This window comes from Syzygium oleosum, unplaced genomic scaffold (assembly GCF_021117445.2).
Source record: "Syzygium oleosum isolate NSW1041296 unplaced genomic scaffold, Sole_v2.1 Sole_v2.10, whole genome shotgun sequence".
NCBI lineage: Eukaryota > Viridiplantae > Streptophyta > Magnoliopsida > Myrtales > Myrtaceae > Syzygium > Syzygium oleosum.
Genome location: NW_026607494.1, coordinates 7,039,402 through 7,061,453, shown reverse-complemented (window position 1 = coordinate 7,061,453; position 22,052 = coordinate 7,039,402). Strand labels below are relative to the sequence as shown.

Genomic DNA, 22,052 nt, shown 5'->3' with positions numbered 1-22,052 from the left:
TTTTTCTGAAAAATATTTTTTCGAAACATAATTTTCCGGTGTTCGGCGATCAATATGAAAAAGTTTCGGAAAATATTTTTCGCCGGCGATCGACGGCCAACGTCCGGGCGGCGGCGGCGGCGGCCGATGGCGGCGGCCGGCGACCTTAGTGAAGAAGAAGAAGAAGCTCCGGAAAATGATTTTCGCTTTTGAAGAAGCGGAAGTCATTTTCCGTAGACTTAGGCTATTTTGTGAGGGGGGGAAGGAAAATATTTTCCCGTGGAAAACATTTTTCGCCCCCCGAACACCGGAAAACCCGGAAAATATTTTCCAGGAGAATATTTTTCGCCAAACGAACGGAGCCGAGGAGTTTCTTCCTCACCAATAGTATTTTCTCTTTCGCGTGCATTTATTGGTTATTTTCCTCCTCTTGTTGTAAGTTTTGCGATCCCTATGATTTACACAATATTCCCCGTAATTTCCCTTTGGTGGTCGTCGGTTCTTTGGTGCATGTGATTCGTGAATTCTTTGTTGTATGCGTAATTGCTAATGAAACATCTAGTTAATTGTATCCTATTTTAACATTTCGTAAGTCCTTCAACCTAGTCAGTACTTATCCTGACCCATCGTAATTTTTTAGTTTGATCATCTTCGTGCAACTTTCTTTTACCATCGGCGATAGAAAACCGATTTCCAAAGCAGATTTGAGGAGTCCCGTTTTCCCCATTTCATGCCTCGTAAGAACACTTACTGAACTGTAGATACACAAAAATAGATTTTATAGTCTCTTGGACACACAAACACGCACCAATGAGATCGATTCATGTTGCTAGCGAACATTCGTAGGGCTCGTGTTGCGTTGCCTGATTGCAGCATCACTTATGTGGAAAAAAACTTCACGGTTGCTAATATCTCGACGGGATTGCAGACGACGGGCTTGTCGACCTTGAATTTTCACATCACAGGCGATGCGAAATAATTATGGCTCATACTAAACATTCGTTACGAGCCCTTTATAATGATGCCCAAAAGAGGATTGCTAGGGTCGATTGTCCCATTTTTTATTTGACATTTTTTTTTTGGGGGGGGGGGGGGGAAGAGAAGAGAAAACGATCTTTCCTAATGATGAATGAGTGAGACACAAGCGATCCTCTTGTGTGGTAAGTGATAACACTCCCAAGCACGCACTGCCGAGTGAGTTACGTTGTCACCATCGTCATTACCATTGCCCCCCCCCAGCCCCAATATAAATTTTTGAACTTCACTCCATCCCCCCACCCCCCCCCCCGGATGCGTACAACCTACCACTGCCTCTCTCTCTCTCTCTCTCCCTTTCCTTCTCCGCTTGATCGGTCCGAGCTCCGATGGAGTGCTCCGCCGGCGAGCGCCGCCGAGCACCGGAGGAATCCGCCGCGGAACCTCCCTACGGTCCCCAGGTACTTCCGTCCGTTAGCTCGCAGCCGCCTGGTCCCGTGCCTGAAGTCGACGAATGCGGTGCGCGAGTTGCGGAGACGAGCGGTGCTCGATCCCGTTCTCGCTTTGCCGCTCTGTGTTCGAGCGGTTCGGTCGCCGTCGCGGTGAAACAAACAAAACAAAAGGGGTCGAGTCCGAGGGGAGGAATATGGCGATTCTTCCGGCGGCGGCGGCGGCGGCGGCGGCGTCGGTGTCGCGCGTGATTCGTCCGCTGAAGAATGTCGCGTTTGATCCTTCTCCTCGCCTAGGGCAAGGAGTATAGTGATGAGCTGATCATGTTACAGTGTTACTGCGGGGATGCGATGATCGCGTTCGCGAGATGTTTCGTTAGGCCGCCGCTCGAGTGTGCTTGAAATGTTTGCTCAAGCTATCGATGATTCTTTCGGATACATTTCGTGGAGTGTGTGCCGTTCCGTTCCGTGCGGAGCGGAGCGGAGCCGATTTGTTTGTGCTCCTCGCATCTTCAGTTAGCTCTTAGCTTCGTCCACCCTATCCTGGCATTATTTGGTGTTGAATTTGGATGCTCTTGTCTTGTTTATTTGAGCGACTCGTTTAATCTTTCTAGGCGTGCGACGAGATAGAAACAAGCGAACAGATCAACCCGGCTCAACAGTCTAGGCGGCCGAATCTGTCGTCCCTGCAGATACCCGAGAGGTCTCTGGAAAGCGCCATCTCCACTTTCGTGAGAATCGATATCCCGTCGACGTCGAGTCCCGGTTCGAGCAGACTCGGGCTGCCCCCGAGACCCAATTCCGCCAAGTTCAAATCGTCCGTGAGGAATCTGCTTCCTCAGAGGAGCCTCCGGGCGAAAGAAATCTCCCGGGATGTCGAGAAGGCGGTTCTCATCGTCCCGGACGCTCCGCTGTCCGACGGTCGTCCTAATAGGCCTAATACCCCGAGATCGTTTTCCCTCAAGGAAGTCTTCTCGCCTTCCTCGGCGAAAGTCGCGCATTCTGTCCCAGTTACCCCGGTTACCAGTATGGGTCCTGAAAATGCGAGGGAAAGGCCAGTTGACGGTCCTAATCACTCTGTAAGTGGTCCTTATTTGTTCCCTCTGATCATAACTTAAAAGGTAGTAATTAGTACTGGTCATGTGAATTTCATTCATTATTACAGGAAACAGAAGTTCATCACCATATGACGCGATCCTTCTCGGTTCCGGTTAATGTCAAAACTACAAGTCTGAAAAGGATAAACTCCGGGGGCCTCATCCGTGTGATTTCGGCCACACCTCGCCCTGAAGCCGTAGATCCTGCCTCGGCGAATGATGCTCCTGCAGATGATATTGGTAAGATTAATGATGCTGGAAAACTCGAGCTTCGTTTGTCTTGTACATGCTGAAAAGTATTGCTGTCCTGCAAATTGTCTGCTTCAGGTAATGAAGATGCCGGTGAAGATATTCCAGAAGAGGAAGCAGTTTGCAGGATTTGTTTGGTCGAGCTTAGTGAAGGAGGAGATACTCTAAAAATGGAATGCAGCTGCAAAGGGGAGCTCGCACTTGCTCATCAAGAGTGTGCGGTGAAGTGGTTCAGCATAAAAGGGAACAAGACTTGTGATGTTTGCAAGCAAGATGTTCGGAACTTACCAGTTACATTATTAAAGATTCATAATCCTCAGGGTGTAATTAGACGGCCACCAAATGTACAGCAGCAAAGGGAGGTACCTCGTTACAGGCAAGCCCCACGAATTTTGACAATCTTCCTAGCACTTTTTCTGGGTGGGGATTGTCAATACTTCCATGAATAAAATATGCGATTCTTTTTTGTTAAAAAGCATGTTTCTCTAGAAAGGGAGAAAGAATCTGGACACCGTCCTACTAGTTATCTATTCAGAGAAGTGCTGCAAAGGCTTCGGGATGCATTTGATTCTTGAGAGGTCTTCTTGTTTCCAGTTACACTAAATCTTCTCCGCCAACTATTTTTGCTTTTCCACTGTCCTGTAATGTGTTCGGATGCATATTTTTCTTTTCTTTCAAAGTAAGACAGCTGCCCACTTGCATCTTCCCACTCTACCATGAGGTTCAAGGTTTGAACCTGGACTCTCCCTTTCCACCCTTTCCAAATCAGATAAATGCCACTGAATGGGTACATTATCTCTATTAACTTTTTTTTTTGACTTTTCCCTTAGTTTGCTATAGATGTGGTCCAGTAAATCAAATGCTAAAAAAATTCATCCTCAGAGTTTTTCTTCTCATTTCATTCAGAAAACATGGGAAAGAACTTGTTTATTGTCTTCTGGTTTTGTTTCAGCTCTCAGAAGATGAAAATACAAGGGAGGGTGCCAAATACGTCTTCTAAGTTCTAATCGACTTGTTTTTTCCTTGAAAACAACATTAAACTACCACAATGTTACCAATATGACACTTGAATAGGTCCTACTACCATATTGTACGTTGCCATGGTGGTATCCATAGTTGATTGGACTCTACCTACTACTCAAAACTGTTAACTGTTCGTATCTTCTCTGGATGATATATTGCATGCTTCATTAAACTACCACAATGTTTACCAATATGAGTTTTCTATGGTAGTATAACCAAAAAAAAAGTTATCTGTGGTAGGCGTTATTTGCTGATGCACGATTGTGACTTGATTCGCGGCCTCCCATGCAACAATATTGAAGGCTCTACAGGAGTCAAATAGTTCATAGCATTGCTTAGAATGACTAAGACTTCTTCTTGTGATGCTTTCTCAATCCATGTTTATTTTGTAGAGGAATTTAACCCTAGATTGAGCTGTTTGCTGTTGTATTTGATGGTGAAAAGCAGTATAAATGGATTGATGATGCGACCTATGTCATCCAAGTAGACTGTATCAATTTTGCTGCACATCATAATTTTGGTAGCCCAATTAAATCTCTAATATATTCTCTTGGCTGTTCGATGGTTAACAGGGTCTGGCAGGATGTACCAGTCCTAGTCATGGTCAGCATGCTCGCATACTTTTGCTTTTTGGAGCAACTCCTGGTACATGCATTTTTTTGAACAGTTGTTTATTCCCGAGATTAGATACCTTTGTCATTGTGTGGATCACATTATGGTGCCATATGACTTAGCAACTATTCAATTGATGGTTAATTTCTCATTAGAGTACCATCTTCAGTTGCTGTGTGTCTATAAGTTCATATGATCATCTTAAGCAGGGTAGTAACGCAAGGTTCAAGACTTAGTTTGAAACTTATTGCAAACTTCACTATACTAAGCACAACTCTTTTTAGTGAAGAATCTTAAAGATGTACATGAAAATAAAGTTCCACTCATCTTAGCCATCCGTAGACTTATACTACAAGGACAAAAGCTGCAAGTTGTTTGTGGATATTTAATCTTCTCTTAGATGCATGTGCGTATTTTTTGTTCAGTCTATATGTCTGCCTTCTTGTAAATAACCATGTATGTTCAGTTTTTTTTTATTTTTTTAATTTCTTAACCCCATTGGTGATTGTATTTTGAGCAATGCCCCTAAAAGAACTTTTATTTCTTATTGACTCTGATGACATTATATATTTTACCCAGGTATCAGATTTGGGACCTAGAGCTCTAGCCATAGCATTGCCCTTCTCGTGTGTCCTAGGCCTTCTTTCATCTATGATTGCTTCCACCATGGGTAAGTCAAAAAGCCTTAAATTACCTGCCATTTATTTTGGTAAAGAAAATCTGACATCTTTCCCACGTTTACCTACCGCTACCAAATAATGATTTCCCCTTCAATGGGTGAATACATGGATCATCCTATGCTATTGCTTTCTGTCAAAGATTGAACGACTGAATAAAGTCCACATATTGTGGGTTCTTTGACACTTAGTTTGGCTTTCTTTAACTTCTCTCTTTCCAGTCTTCATGAGTGCTTTGCCTATATTCACGTTTTCTTACTAGTACTTCTTGAGGATGTCTTCACCTTTTAGTCCTGGCTTATTTTCCAAGAATTTCTGTCAAAATGCATTCTGGGCGCAATCGTTTCTCATCTAGTCAGAGAATGCTAAACAACTTAACATTCTTCTATAAAACTCTCTTATTGCCATCTCCTTGATCTTTCTTTGAGTTTAAGTTGTGTTCTGCTGTCACAAGGCCATATAGCTTATCCATTCCAATTGGGTATTGCCAGTATTTAGTAATTACTACTGCTTACTTTTCATCTGCATTTTTGTCAGTCCCACCTGTTCACTTCTATTCACTTTGCTTTTGTTATAATGCATTCCATGGAATTTTGTATATATAAAGCGATTGAAGTGGAAATTGTAAAATGATGAGTGGCTCTCCGAGAGATTTTTTCAATGGTTTCTTTTTGTTTTTGGTTTTCATGCATCGTTGCTTTTCAAAATTTGGCTACTATTAGTAAAACGAAATGTATATACATTTTCAACAAAGTAGAATGGGGTTCTAAAGAATATGAGGACTCTAGAAGATTCTCGTATGCTTTTAAATTTATTTTTCGATCTCGCAAATTGCTCAATGTATTTGTATTCTTACTTTTCCTAATCTTGTAATATTCCAATTTTGATAGATATGGCAACATTGTGCCTATATACAAAAACAAAATGAGAGTATGGTTGTTCTAGGGTGATGTGGTCTTCTTAAAAATTGTGAATTTATTTTCCAATTTGAAGAGGTGGAAAGAATAATGTTAGTTTTTCCTGGGAAAATGGTGTGTAATTTACTCGATGTATTCCAAACTTGAGTTCTTTAAATGTTTTCTAATAGTGAACTAAAAACTTTAGCTTTAGTTATGCCTACTTTTTAATTATAGATGTTACTCTTTTCAGATTTCGCACAATAATAAATTCAATTATATTTATGTATTTTGGTATCTTGCCTAACCTAAGTTCAACTGCTTATGATGTTTGATGATGAACTTTACGGTAGATGTGGTCTTTATCTATGATAATCCATGGTATATTATGCTAAATATTACACATCAACATTTGTAGTTTACCCTTGTATATTTTCTTATAAAAAGTTATAATATGATAATCACAAGGTTTTTTGCACCCTAGCACTATCTATACGAGGTGTTTGGTGAACGATTATTTAAATACAATTTAAACAATCAAAGATGGTCTGTTTGATTGTTAACTTAGATTATTAAGATTACCAAGATAAAAATGATTAGAAGTACAAATTTTGTCTTGTCAACTTATGTACACTCTTTTGATAAGAATAAAATTTACTTAAGAGACATTACATGGATTTGCCATTCTATAGACAAACTATTTGATTTTTTTAAGCCAACAAGATCTTTGGACTTTCTGAAGCCTAACCCATCTGAATTTCCGGTAATATTCGAGTAAATAGTTTAAAAGCAGAATATGGGAGGTGAATGACACCCCAGTTTTTTGCTCTATTCAGCATAATACTACTAAAGGTCTTATTCTCAAACTTTTATTTTACCTCTCTCTGTTTTTGTTTACTTGCTACAGCTCTAACTTGATTCCTGTGTAGCTATTTGCTGTGACCTTTAACTCATAAATTCAGTAAGTTGGACGTCCCTCCTGTAGCACTATATATCCTTGTCTCTAATCAAAATTTTGAGTTCATGGATGCAGTGTAGCAACAGGTTTATTTATCACAGCAAAAGACCATCACTGCCCTTGCCTTATATAATGCAGAAATCTTAGTCAAACTCTGTCAGCTTTGTTTGTGTCGTTTTTTAGGTCTATTTTTGTTTCTGCACTTCAGAGTGTATAGCCTCCCGTAGGAGTCTCAACCTTTGACTTTCGGATATTTGCAGTGAGCAGGGGTTATATCTGGGCATATGCTTCGTTTCAGTTTGCCATTGTGATCCTCTTTGCTCATATCTTCTATAACGTGGTGAGTGAAACAAATTTAATAAGTACTTTCTGCATTCTACTTTTGTATCTGAACGTCCCCTGTAATTCGTCGCTTTAACTCGATTCTTCCTGCTAATGCAGCTTAGTGTGAACGCCATTCTCTCGGTCCTACTGTCCTCATTCACGGGTTTCGGGATTGCAATCAGCACTAACTCCCTCCTTGTGGAGTACCTTCGATGGAGAATGAGCAGGCAACTAAGACCTCGTCCTAATAATCCGAACAGAAGAGTGCAGGAGCGGCAGCATTTGCACCCTCCGCAGCATGAAGCACGCCACGAACAACATCTAGAGCACTCACAACGGCATAATCACCACATCCATCACCAGCAAGATCGTCAAAACCCGCACCACCATCAACTTCAACCAACAGAAGAACCGAGTGTAGTTCCAATTGATAGATCCAATCGGCAAGAAATGGGGATTCAGCAGAGCACGTAAGTCCCTATCACTGGGTCGAATGCTGGTTTTCATCAGGAGGTAGAGTTGCACGAGGTCTTCAAATTGCGAATGGTCAAATTATTTCACTGTTTCCTGAGAAATGGGTGTTCAGAACTTCTAACCACACGTAATGACCTGTGAAGCACTTCACTATGAAGTATAAAATACAGAAGAAAAGAAAAGATAATTATCTAAATCGAATCTGTACAAATTAGAGATGATATGTGCATGCGGTCTTTGTATTCTGACAAAAGAAATCTAATAAATATCTTTGGTCAAAGAAGAAAATAGATCATGAAATTGAGTAACATGGAAATGAATCAAACAAGAAGCCCAAGGAAAGCAGTTCGGTTGAAGAGGTCGTAAGACGGGGGACTGCACTCCGAAGACTTAAAGAAGAGAAGAATCCTGTGGATTAACACACAATGTGGCCAGGGATAACCGGAGTGTAGAATGGAAAATAACCTCCGTATATGATACGTTTAGCTCGTGTAAAGAAGAGAATTGTCAGCATTGCTTGACTCGTAACTATTTCTTCGTGAGCGACTACTCTTCGTTTCTTCATTGCCGCGAGGCTTTGGAGAAGACAAAGCTCGGTTTTATGTAACATCCATCCCCAACAACCACTTGGAAGATCTGTAGGATGGGATGCTGTGAACCTCATATTCTCGAGATTGTACAAATGGACTCATTCCCTAAATGACGCAGTGGCAGCTTGTTAGTTTCATGTAGATCTATCGAAATGTAGTCACTATAGTATTCGCAGGAGGGTCCTGCTGATGTGATCCTATATTGGTGTGTCCACTCTTTGCTCGTGTCATCCCAGTGCCAAGGTCCCTTCAAGCTCGAACATTCCTTCCACGTCGAGTGACAACGAAATGTCCGGAAAATTATGGGATCTCGATCAAGTTGAATTCCTGTTTGTTGCGATCGAATGAAAGCATCTCTCTCCGGGGACCATTTGGTGCTGAAGATCTGTCGGGCACCCCAGTTTTAGAGCTCCAAACATGAACACGGAATCATTGGGTACCAGAGGATGAGGAGGGACATTTCAAGTTCTCCGCTCTTTTTCTAAAGTCATAAAAACTAGAACCCCCATTATGCTGTTGCAAGTCTTTTTCCAGAGTCGATGGCGTAGACGCAAACTGTCTTGTCTGTGTTTGCGCAACGATCGAACCCCTATTGTGTCCATCATGATGTCACGAGACTCTAGCCATTGCAGCCATTGGCTACCTCAACATCTCCTTTTGTAACGGTGTTAACCGAGACTCCGTAGATCAGTTTTCTTGAAGATCGATTCGAGAAATTTCCATCTCCATAAAAGGTTTTACCTGCCATAGCTACCCAAATCGACGAATGTCGAGTTCAGGAAGTCTCGCTCTTTCTCCTTTCGGCTTCATTTGATAAGATAATCCCATTTATTGAGAGAGTTCACGTTGAAATGCAATAACATGGGTTCTTCTTCAGATGCGAAAATTTCGACCATCAATGTTGTCTTTCCAGACTCTGGAGACGAACTTGTAACGCAGCAACGACTTTGGCGAGACTTTTGAAAGAATGTTGAAAAAGGATAGGATGTGGAAGTTCATCCATGCTCGTCTTGTGATGGGGACTTCCAGTCTTGCAATAGGTGCTAAACTTTCTTAAAATTCGAAAATTTTCCACTAGATTTAGTTATGACCCTCAATTTGTACTCCAAACTTTATGAAATTCTTCAGAAATCAAAATGACCACAATTAATAAGAAAATTAGTTAATTTGGAAACTGTAATCTTTACAAAATCAATCATTTGACCCAATAATTATTAATTTCTTAGAATTAGAAGTTCTTCCTTTAAGATGTACTTTGATCCTCAATTTTTGCTCCATACTTCGTTAAGTTCTTTTAGAACCAGAATGATCGCATTTGTTTTATGCACAAATCAAACCCTCTAATTAACTTAATTAATGGGATCGCATTCCCGTGATGATTCATCAGTCAAATCGCTAATTATTGACATGGATAAATTACTAAGATAGCAATGCCATACTTTCATGGACAATCTAAAACAAGAACATTGTAACAGAAACCCAAGAGTTACAATCTACTTTCAAAATGAGAAACCTGCTAGAGAAGAGAGAGAAACCGCTTTGGAAACATGTTCACTAGGGGCGGACAACCTTCGTGCCCCCGCCCTCAGGCCGGCTAAAAAAGACCTTCAACCGACATAGTCAACGTGAAACCCAACTGCAGCATGGTCCGACAATTACCCAACTGCAGCATGGTCCGTCCATTGTCAATTCAACATCGAATCATGACTCACCTGAATCCACTTAAACCAACATGGGGATGACTCCTGCATGCTGAACTAATACATGTTCTAGACTCTGTTTCGAGCAGGCACAGAAGACTGTCAGCCAATACAGCCAACGTGAAACTACTGCGGATCCACCAAAACGTGACTAGCACGCCATAGAGATCATACTCCGGAACAAAGTACTCAAGTACTGCTTGTTCTAGACTCTGTTTCTCTGAGGTAGATGTGTTCACACATTTAAAAAGAAAGTCTATCTGATTTCATTTGCTTCTCTTTTGGAAATGATTTGTAGAAATAATCAAATTCTTGGTCAAAACTAAGATACATTCAGTACATTAAATCACTTTCTGTCTACTGAAACTACAGTGACGACAATAATTAGACGAGATCTACAATTCAACCCCCCGGCCTCATATCTAACCCAATGGCGCATGGGCGAGAAATCTCCCATAGAATTTAAGAATGTTCTGTTCAAAATTTTCAGGAGAAATGACAGGTAATCAGAGCTCCCCAACCTTATCAGCGTACACTTCTCGGGTTTGGCTTAGTGATGGTCTCAAGAAGCCTGTACATCCAACGATCAAGCATTCCTGTCGATGGGGCAAGAAAGAAATAGGCATACAGAAGGTTAGGCAAATGCATCTAAAAGGAACTGACAAACACGGGGCAGTTGAAGAAGAACCATCAACAAAGCACTACTTTCACGCATAAATTGCAGGCACAATTTCAACACCAGTTAATTCCCATAAGTTACGCATGATTCATTACATCAAATATTACGTATTCACCATCATTAGCAGCAATACAATGAGGAAGAGAAGAGTTTAATATCTAGCTAAGTCCATGACTTTCCATGCTTATCATATTTCCAAGAGAGCCACTCTCAAGACCTTAAGTTGATTCTATAGCAACCCCATTCAAATTCCAGTCCAAGGGTACTCATGGAAGTTATTCTAACCCACATCAGGAAGAGGGCGAGACCTACCTGTCAAAGCAAATGTACCGCCAAGTACAGCACAAAGCCGAGTGATGAAATGAAGAAAACTACGACGTTCTTCTCTGATAGTCACAGTAATGGGTGATAGATCATACAGGAAATAAACCGCTGAACCAAGAAAAAGCAGAGAAGTTTCATTAGAAAAGAATAGAGGAAAAAGGCAAGATTAATATCTACATTTGAATAGTCACAAAATAAGTCAAATGACATGCCTTGAGCACAACACAAGCTCACACAAACGAAAGGATAGAGACAAAAGAAGTCTAACCTGGCCATGTCCTGTCATACTCATTCATTGGCGAAAAGTATTCTGTAACAGAAAATTGATTTGTCGGCAAAACCTCTTTTGAAATGTATCTATATTCAGTCGGGACTATCTGCAATGCAGTTACAGAAGCGAGCACAATTAATAGTCTAAAATAGAGCTATAACATGGAAATGCTTATGAGAGAAGTAAGCTTCCATGCCACAATTCTGCACTTTTAATCTGAAATGCTTTCCTCTTAATTGGCTATTTCATGGAAAGAGAACACATAAATATCACCTAGATAATTCAGCACTTCACAAGAAGAAAATCCAAGTAGTAGAACAAAAGAAGACTCGAAAGAATGAAAACCTAGGATGACGACAGCACCAAATAATTGACAGTGAAAACTTAACCTGAGCCTTGAGTGTATAAAGAGCCACATGAAGACACACCCCACCCCCCAAAAAAAATAAAAAAAACACACACACACAAAGAGGGTAATGAAGTCAGACAATACAGACAAAAGTAAGATCTCTTTCCCAGGAAAGACATTTTTTGCTATCTTGTTTCTAGCTTCTACTTCAATTTTTTCATGCTTCATGTCAAGTCATTTCACAGCCTTGACCCCATATTAATTCTAGTTCCTGCCAAAATGCTTTTATACCTGATGAAAGACATCTGAAATCCAGACTCCATCCAAATTGAAAGGTTTATGGAATCATACCTTAATATAATACTTGAAAGTTCCGCTCGCCTTATGTAGAATTCGCACATTCCCATCAAGTGGATTGTGGAGTCCCGGATACTTTGGGCCAAATGACAGATCGTGGATGATGTGACTAACATTTACATGCATAGCTCCTTCAAATATCTGCACTAACATATTACTTCAGCTTGGATAATACTGCTAAAGCTCCAAAAAAGAGCAAAAGAAAACAGTCTCTCAGCTAATAATGTTTCTTAAGGCTCAACAGAAGCATCTAAGACAACTTGTAATATAAAATTCAACCCACTCTCAAGTTAAAGCTTCAAGCTTAACATACACCAACTAGGCGATTGTTGGAGTTGACCTACATCAGACTTGTTGCACAAAAGATCAAGTATGCTCTAACAATCTTCTTTTTCTTCTTCTTCTTTTGAAGTTTTACATTAGGATACAATGGAAACAAGAAAAGGAAGATTCGTTGAACAAACTCTAAACATTTGAAGAGAACATTAGGTTATGAAGGTACAATCTCAATAAAACATTCAATTAGAAAGGTTCTTAAGTAGCACGAGCAGTTAATAGAAAGATCCTCAGAAGTCCACCCACAATAACAAAGTTACATTTTTTATCCATCGACTTACCTAATTGTTAAGTGCATTAAATATCCTAAAAAATTTATAATGAAGTGCAATCGAGTTCTAAAACTTTCAAATAGTGCAATCAAGTTCTAAAACTCGTTCATTTGTACAATCACGTACTTCCGTTAGCTCCGTCCAATTGATTGATGAAAATTCTGATGTGAATTTTTTTAACATATTTTGATGACACATGGTGTAGATGTGGCGTCAAAGGGTGCCATGTCAAAGAAAGGCCATAACTAAAAATTAATAAAACCAAGAAAGAAAAAAAAAAGAAAATCAAAAGGAAAGCCAAAGAAAATGAATATGGAAAAAGGAAGACCACATATGGCCATGAGTGATGGTTGAAGAGGCACCAACGCCATCCCGTCTTCGTCGATGAGGGCCGTCGACCCTCGCCAGGGCGTTGGCAAGGGCCATCGACCCTTGCCCAAAGAAGAGAGGATAAGCCAGATCCAAGCGCAGCCATTGCTGCCAGCGTCCAATTGAGGTTGACACCACTCAATCCAAACCTTGTCAATTCCTTGGGTTTTCTTTTCTTTTTTCGGTTTTTCTTTTTGGCTTTTTTCAATGTTTTCTCTTTGGCTTTTTTCAATGTTTTCTCTTTTGAAGATAGGTGAGATAAAGGTTGAAAGCAGCCAACCAATAGAGCGAACAATTACATCAGAAATGGGGATAATTTCTTTAAACTAACTAAATATCAAGATCTTAAAACCATTAGGAGTACATGGATATTAAAAGCCTAGAAGGCTATTACAGTAAAACAACAAGAACTGCTGAAAACCAAAGCTGGCCTATGGAGATTATCTCTCATATGAGGAGACAGGGGGCAACACATTTTCACAGTTTAAACGTAATTCAAAACAGATATAATATAGATTCATTTGCCAGATTCGCTATTTCACCAAAAAAGCAGCTGATTATTATTATTGTTAAGAACCTACAGTAAGTTATCACAATTTTTTCTTTAAAAATTCGTGTGATTTAGGGTAAAAATTAACTTTTTTGATCATATTATTCAGTAAAATATTTTGAATCTATGTTGAACTAATCTGCCATGACCTCCTGTTATAAATCCATCGGGACCTTTACCTAATTATAGACACTATTTTCTTGACACACAAGCAATAGTAGACATGCAATCATTCATGCAGTTGTTATCTCTCTAAGCTCTCCTCGAAATTCAATTCAGTAACAAAGTTGAGTGTTTATGAATCTAACTTGACTATGAAAAAACTTTAAACCTAATTAAGTGGTAAGCATCTTATGTTACAAGCCCCACAATCTCAACAAATCAACCATCCTCAATTTTACCCACATCTATTTTAAGCATTAGGTTTCACAAAATCTATAAGAGATAAATCTAAGATAAATATGAAGTCGAGCATATACAATTGACAGAATACTAGAGATCAATGTCATAGAAAAGGAAAATGAAGAAGCGGCATTACCATCTGAGCAACAAATATATTCAACCCATGAACTGAAATGTGGAAGTTTCCAGCAACCCTTTGCACATCCAGAACTCCATACACCTGGAAAAAGTGTCAAGGTAATGAATTAGCTATTGCATATTTGGAGCAGAAACTACCAGCAACTCAACGTTTGTCTCCTTTTAAACTAGAGCCACACTTAATTAAATGAACATGTATGCAAAAAAATTCAAAGTAAGGACATAAGTACCCGACAGCCTTCTTCATTTGCCAATGCTTGCTTCACCTTCTTAATCATTTTCTCTGCAGTCTCATCAAAGCCATGGCCATGAGTCTTTTCACTTGATTCCTTGTGATGATCCTTACCATCATCTGGTCAACGTTTTCTAAATGTTATAATCGTACACCCTCTTGATACACATTAATATGTTAAAATAAAAAAGCAGCTTTATGAGCTGCAACCCATAGTGGGTTGACAATCACAGAAGGATGTAATGATACACGAACAAAACCAAAGAAATTATTCTTATCTAGGGGGTAAAATAAACTAAAAAAGAAAAAAAACAAGGCCCGTTCAGCAAAATTTGAAGTCAATAGTTATGGGATGGAATTATGTCTAAATTTCTTCAAATAGACTACTTTTATCACAACCGACTTTCCTGAAACCTAATGAAAGAAAATAAACCAAGTTTCTTCTATATCAAAAGTAAACCCGTTCTCTATACGAGGACTGTAAAAAAGCTAGTTTATCCAATAAAAAGAAAAAAAAAACCTATCAATTAAAGGAGCGTCAGCTTAATAATACTTTTCAACTTGCTCCTAATGGAGTCTAATACCTTCTAGATACCTCACTAGTAGGAAACCTCCAAAACGAGCCCATCGGCAATTAACTTTTATTAGCCTGATTAAGGGACGAGTAATTTGAAGTAGTGATTAATTGAGTAATCGCTTGGTAACTTCACAATCAATGGTCTGATAAACTTATTAATCACTTGTGGTGAGCCAACATTTATCATGCAGGTAAAAAATAAATAAAAATGCCTCAAAACCATGATATGAGACTACAGCCTTGAGAGCAACTTATGCTCTGAAAGCTTTTCTTTAATACATGTATGTTGCAATTTTCTTTGCCTATCTTCCTGTCTCGGTTCTTATTGCCGTTACTCTCCCTTTTTTTTTGGTGAAATTCCTATTCTTGGTCCTTTGGTAAATTTGTTTGCTGTTCCGTTTTCTTGCCTTTCACATTTTCTGCCTCTCAAATCAAGCTAATCAGGTAAATTGTATATCTCCTTAGTGTTGCTCCAACTTTCTTCATAAGTGAGGCAATGCAAATATAGTTTCTTAGGGTAAATCACGAAACTGGAAGATGAAAGATATGGTCAATGGAGAACTATTGAAAGGTAAATCATTGTTCAAGCCCATCGATTCATCTAATGAAAGGATTTGTTGATGCCAACAGTTGAAAGAGCAACCAACGACGATGAAGAAAGTTTGGTGGTTGGCATCTAGGATAAACTGCCATTGTAGATACTGCCGGTTAATCCTCCTTGTATCTTATTTGATAATGCTATACCCTAAATATGTGTAGTGAAGTATAATGCAAAATAGTGATTAATAATACACTATCGAGAGGGACAAACCCTACATATGACATCATATACAACCACAAAACAGAACTGCACCTCAGAGACATTCCCAGCAAACAGAATTTAGAATAAGTGACAATCTATGCCACCTGTGGACTTATTACAAAAAGAGCAGCTAAAAACTTAATATTGCGCCCACAAAATGATATTCACACCAAGGATTTTACCATGCTTATGATCTTCATGCTCATGATGTTCATGCCCCTTCTCCACAAGGTCCGACAAATACTCCGTACCAATTATCTGGCCATATTTGTTCAGTCGAAGCTGCAAAACAAGCGCAACACATCCATATGAATATGGGTGAAAGGAGTATATTTAGGCTCTCCACAGCAAACACATATCACATCCTACTAAAACAACTTTCGCAACTGCCTTTTCAACTTTGAGAGGTAATAACCCCACCAATTTGAAATTTGAAGCTTCACAAAGACACCTAGGTATGTCCACAGTATTGTGGTGAAGTGCCCATGTCACAAAGCATGTTAGCTTTCATCTGTCAAAGAGAAATGTTGCCTATAAAGGGCAGAGAATAATTATTTGACCTAAATCCATAACCCCTTTGTTAAACAGAGATGGCATCTAGATATGGGTAATGGTAGAAATATTGCCTCACTGACAAATGACTTCCTTAAAATGTGTTCTCTTTATCAACTATTAATGCAAGAAAACCTTTTAACAATGAATAAACAAAGAGCTCTTCGTCAATAGTTTTCCTTACAGTCGAGCCAAACTGCAAAGCAATTCTTCCATTGCTTTTCTCCTGATTTCTTCATATACTTAAATGTGAAGTAAAAATTTGAATGTCCACAAGTGGTGGAGAGCTGTTGCCAATCCAATCAGTCAGGGAGCAGAGAGTTAATCATACATTGATAAAGGTCTCCTCATATTCCTCAAAACTTGTGGATGAGTGAGTAATTATACATTTAACAAGAGATAACGCACATAGCATTCAATCATCAATCAGCTCAAACCAACAAAGGGTTTCAATATGGAGCAAGAATACATTACTTTCCAAATGTTAGTATCGAGATCCACTTCATGCTTCCCCGACATGTCAATAGCATCAACACTTACAACTGCATGAAGCCAAAAATATAAAAAAAGATTAAAACAAAGCCTACGTATAGATAAGCTGACAGAAACTGCTGATGTTTAGTACGAACCATCACAAGGCAAAGATGGAAACGTCATATTTATGTGAATTGGAAGTGTTTCTCCTCGTTTCAGGTCCACTGACATCTGCCACACATGCGTAACCAAGTGAGGCACCAACAACAGATATTAGAATCACTTACCTTCCAACACTAATTTTTGCAACAATATCTAGTGCCTGGACAACCCTAGAAACTTCAATCTCGAGCAAGGATACACCATATACATATTATGGTGAAAACATACACACTATGTGAAAAAAGCTTCATGATTAAATTCCTCTCTTTGCTCTCTACAAAGCATTGGAGAATAGAACTAAACCATCCTCTTCCCTCGTTCTCTCTAACCGCATCTACCGATTTAAGGATTAGAGTGTCCAGAGGCATTAGCAGAACAATCACAAACTATGAGAAAAATAAGAACGATGCTCTAACATGAACTTCGAAGTAATAATCAAAGCTATTCCTGTAAAGAAAAAGTGATTTATACTCATTTTGCATCATTCATAACAAAACAAAACAGATGTTACAACTATGCAGAGAAACAAGTGCCAACAATCCTCAAGAAACTTGAAGACGTCCTTCATACGCATGTTCCACAAGAAAAATATATGAAATCTCATGCACAAATTGCCAAAAGTAACTCTAACAACAAAGTGGTTTTTGCCTAAAAAAACTCAGGAGAAACATGCACTTATGGTCATCTCATTGGCAACCCTCAAAAATCACAAACGGTTGCAGAAGAGCAGACAGACACTGTTTGAAAACTTTTGACTCGGAAAAATTAGACAGCAAATTGACATGGGACAAATGTCAGACTACCGAGAGGCAAAAGGAAAGGGCGTGTAATGTTGTCAGGATGAACATGTATCAAAAAAGGAATAAATCAATAGCATGCTGATGTCATTCATGCCCATGAAAACAAAACAAATAAGTTCTGGTCCCTGGGCTTCGGCACTTAAAGGATGTGCTTGAGAGTTCCATGCATAACTCAGTATGACAGATTCCAAGAACCACAAATTCTGTCAATCCTGGAATGAAACATCTGAAACTGGCCTAAACCCCAAGCAGTCACACATCCCAAAAAAGTTGCAGCATCGGTATATCTACAAGAGAAAGATAGAAACAAACCTGATGAACTGTATACGTGGTAATGTAATATCTCAGCTCGTGCAAGAACAATGTGGCCATTATTGTGAGCCCAATGACAGAAACTACAATAACATAAAGGAAAAGTCTCGGGTTACAAACATTATCAACCGTCCATATGGAGGATCAGAACAATCAACCAGCGATGACAGTTATCAATACTTCATATTGTAGGGAAAAGCATCAGCCATTGCCAAAATCGCATGTTTTAAATTATCCACCGCATAAACTTAGACGAATATGACGGCTAAATGACTTATTGACAAGATAATCATGAAAGACTGGAGATGTGTTTAGAACAAATATAGGATGGTCTGGAAAGAAGGCACAATTTCGGACAATCTTCAATATGAGCTTTCAGAATGCAGTCGAATTCTTTTGGACTACAATGAAATAAATATCACCTATACTCGTGCCACGGCTAACAGCCAGCAGAGCTAGCTTATGGGTGGACTAAGAAACTTAATTTGAAATCCTCAAGTAAACCTTGATGTTGGAGGACCAATACTCTATGCTCTTCAGCTCCTTCTACACTCACTTCACGTCCTTTTTTATGTTTGAGAAAAGACTAGCAACAGAGGAAGGTAAAAGAGGAAATAACAGGTTGGTGACGCCTAATCAACCACATATTTTGCTTTTCTCGGAAACCCATATAGTAGAAGCGAATTGACTAAGAAACTACACGCCCCTGTGAGTCCGAAACCCCTGCCAAAAGCATCCTTAAAACTACTCAATCCCTATCAGAAAGAATTTCAAAAAAGACAGATGCAAAGAGGAAGTTGCATTAAGCCAACAAATGGGCCCCCTCAAATCTCGGCAATTTGCTCCCCCCGCCCTATTCAAGCGACACACCCTCCAGGACGGGCATCGAAAGTTAGGCCCTCGGCAAATCCCCCCCTTCAGCACACAATCGCAAACGCCCCCGCAATCGCAACCCGCAATCGCAATCAGGAAGAGCCGATTCGACCCCCTTCTACACCAGTCACAGACGAACCGCGAAGGGCCCCGAAAAAAAAAAGGCATTCATTCTCGCGAACAATCCCACCAAAACCGAGAACAACGCGGCGAAGCGCGAGCAAAACCCGAAGAAAGGACCCCAAAAGCGACGGCTCACCGAGAGCTCCGGACTGCGTCTTCTGCAGCAGGTGCTCCTCCGCGCGCGGGAACGCATCGAGGCTCTTCAGAGCTTGCCTAACCCCCATCGGTCTTTCCTCCCTCTTTTTCACCCTCGATTCAGCGCAGAGGAGATCTTCCGGAATTTCAATTCGCCGTCACCTGAAAACGCCGATCACGAGATGCTCCCGTCATTGGCCCATTCAACAATCCCCCACCCACCCGCAAAAAAAGAAGAGGAAGCAAAGAAAGATCGAGCAAGAGACGATGACGGAATCGATGCAATCGGAAAGCACATGAGCTCGTACCCGACGAGTCGCGGTCGTGATCGCGGTCGGCAATTGCAGAGAGAGAGAGAGAGAGAGCGAGAGGGAGATGACGACGGAGAAAGATAGGTGATTCGGGTCAACCAGCTACGGACCCGAATCAAGCAATTGCAGATTTCGCCATTTATATTTTTAATTTTTTTTTTTTTTTTCTTTTTTTTGCAATTTTCTTCTGCTTTTTATCTATTTTAATTTTACATCGTCTAGCTATTTATTTAGAGAGTGAGTTGAGAATTAAAGTATGACAGACAAAAAAAAAGGTTTGAGCATGTCCTGGCCCTCACCCGCGGTAAGCAAGGCCCCTGGCGACCCTCACCGGTCGCAGTTAAAAAAAAAAGAAAAGAAGGAAAAGAGAAAAAAATAAAAAGTTGGGGTTTTTTAATTGACGTTATTTTATTTAGAAGACAATTGGCTTTTTTTTTTTTTTTTTTGTAATTTTCTTCTCGCTTTTTATCTATTTTAATTTTACATCATCTAGCTATTTATTTAGAGAGTGAGTTGATAATTAAAGTATGATAGATAAAGCATGTCTTGGCCCTCACCCGCCATCCACGTCATCGCCGCAATTAAAAAAGAAAAGAAGAAAAGAAAAATAAATAAAATAACAAATTTGTTTACGTCGATTGCTCTTAAGGTCAGATTGACGCACGGAAAGACGCTGAAAAATGTCACGTATCTTAATTGGCCGAATAATTAAAAAAAAATTTATGACTTAATTATTTAAAAAATTTATGAAAATTGACAAAATTGAATAAATTGAAAGACTTTTTTGGTAATTTTCCCAAAAACATGTGTTAACCAAGGTTCTTATAAAAATTGGATGACCAAAATCAATCTTTTTGGTTTCCTGGCCAAAATAACAAGCCCCTTATTGGCTCTTGACACCCTCTTATTACTATAAATTGACTATATTGCTTTTTGCGAGTCTCACTCTCAATTTAAGATTATTTCTTACATCTTTTGTTTCAATTTTATAAAAAGGCAAAACTACCCACGTCCCTTTCAAACAATTTTTTTCACCCAAACTACTTCTTCCACACCCATCGCATTTTAGGTTTCCTTCATGTTTGTTTTCTTCTAAACTTATTCCACCAACCCGGATAATTCTCATGATCGTGAATTTTTTTATTTCGATTTTCGGTACAAATATACTAGAATTTACTCAAAGATTGTTGTATTTTTTTTACAATGTAGGCACTATGGAAGACAATATTGAAGATGACCCAAATTGCTTGACTATATCCATTGCGATTGGAGAATAGAAATGAATCATGTCAGCAAGTTCATTTGGATAAAATTATTCCTTGATATATATTGTTTTAAGCGAACAACGACTCTCTCATCAATATAATTAATAACTTTTATTGTCTAATTCAAATAAAAGCAACTGAATGGACAATATGTTTTGTTAAATTGCATATGCAACTTGTTATTATTGCAATACATTTGTATTTTGAAGATAATTTTCTTGTCATTGATGATTTTATGAAAATTCTGATGCGTTCAAGATTGACAAAAAAAAATATGTTTTCAAATGGTTTGAACGGGTTGTCTTATGATGCTATTACAATTGCCATAATTTCTTGTCAACAGCTAATTATATCACATAATCAAGGCAAGATAGTATTATATGTAATAATGTTATAGGGAGCATTTTCTTTTGCATTTGCATGATAATAATGGATGTTTAGAATTTTTTATGTACTAACTCTGTCAAATTTTTAATTTTATTAAAGTATCTTTTAAAACATGATGCAATGATGGCATGAAAAATAATTAAAAGTTAGATTATTATATTTACTTATTTTCTTTTTTTTTTTTCTTCATCTTCACCTCCTGGCCGCCGCGGCGACCGACCGAGGCGGCGCAGGGCCGCCTCGCCTGAGCCGGCGAGGGCGCCGACGAGGGTCGCCTCGCCGATCGGGCGAGGCCCTCAGCGACCGGTGAGTGACTCCCTGCGCGGCGAGGCGCCTGTGTCGAGCGAGTCCCCCGTCCGGGCGGGCGAGGAGCTCTTGCCCACGCCGGTGAGGTTGGTCAGCCCGCCGGCGCGGCGGGCCGACTGCGCTTCGCTCGCTCGCCGGCCCGTCGGCCGAGGTTGAAGATGAAGAAAAAAAAAGGAAAAAAAAAAAAAAAAAAAAAATAAAAATAATATTAAAAATTATTAGTTCGGGGTAAAATTGCAGTTCCAATTTGAGGTTTTTCGTGGTCAAAAATAGTTTAGGGTAAATTTATCACGGTTACTTTGAGTAAAAATGTCTAGTTTGGGGTTTTTGGTGGTAAAAAAAGTTCGGGTAAAATTGTCACGCATACTAGTTTGGGTTTTTGGTGATATTAACCCAAAATTAATTAAAAGTTAGACTATTATATTCACTTAATAAAATGAAAGTCGAGTAGCTAAAATACATAAATTACGTCATGACACATATTAAAGTTATAATTAAACGAAATGCATACTAAAAATTTGTAGATTGTTTTTTTTACTCTTGCTTGCGCTTAGGTTACTTTTCAAATAATAGTTCTTAGTACAAAAAAAAGGTCATACAACTCATTAACATAATAATTAGTTAGTCATCTACTAAATAAACTACTTTTGACACCAACTTATTCCAAGTGGAGAAAGAAAAGAAAAAAACT

At 39.2% G+C, this 22,052-nt stretch overlaps 2 protein-coding genes across 2 annotated transcripts; one reads left to right on the top strand and one right to left on the bottom strand.

Annotated features, from left to right (window-relative positions):
• The first annotated feature begins 1,272 nt into the window (after positions 1–1,272).
• On the top strand, positions 1,273–7,909 carry LOC115663581 (uncharacterized). The gene is made up of 8 exons (XM_030585572.2): positions 1,273–1,415; positions 2,018–2,482; positions 2,569–2,740; positions 2,828–3,125; positions 4,345–4,417; positions 4,964–5,054; positions 7,176–7,255; positions 7,357–7,909. The coding sequence occupies exons 1-8, from the start codon at positions 1,344–1,346 to the stop codon at positions 7,711–7,713; spliced, it is 1,608 nt and encodes a 535-aa protein (XP_030441432.2). The 5' UTR covers positions 1,273–1,343; the 3' UTR covers positions 7,714–7,909.
• Positions 7,910–10,245: 2,336 nt separating this feature from the next.
• On the bottom strand, positions 10,246–19,523 carry LOC115663582 (uncharacterized). Its single transcript, XM_056315427.1, has 12 exons — positions 19,401–19,523; positions 19,094–19,254; positions 17,962–18,044; positions 16,843–16,918; positions 16,688–16,755; positions 15,844–15,943; positions 14,281–14,402; positions 14,049–14,132; positions 11,978–12,124; positions 11,275–11,383; positions 10,995–11,114; positions 10,246–10,599 (listed from the first exon to the last, which is right to left on the bottom strand). The coding sequence occupies exons 2-12, from the start codon at positions 19,179–19,181 to the stop codon at positions 10,529–10,531; spliced, it is 1,068 nt and encodes a 355-aa protein (XP_056171402.1). The 5' UTR covers positions 19,182–19,254; positions 19,401–19,523; the 3' UTR covers positions 10,246–10,528.
• Between the last annotated feature and the right edge of the window lie 2,529 nt (positions 19,524–22,052).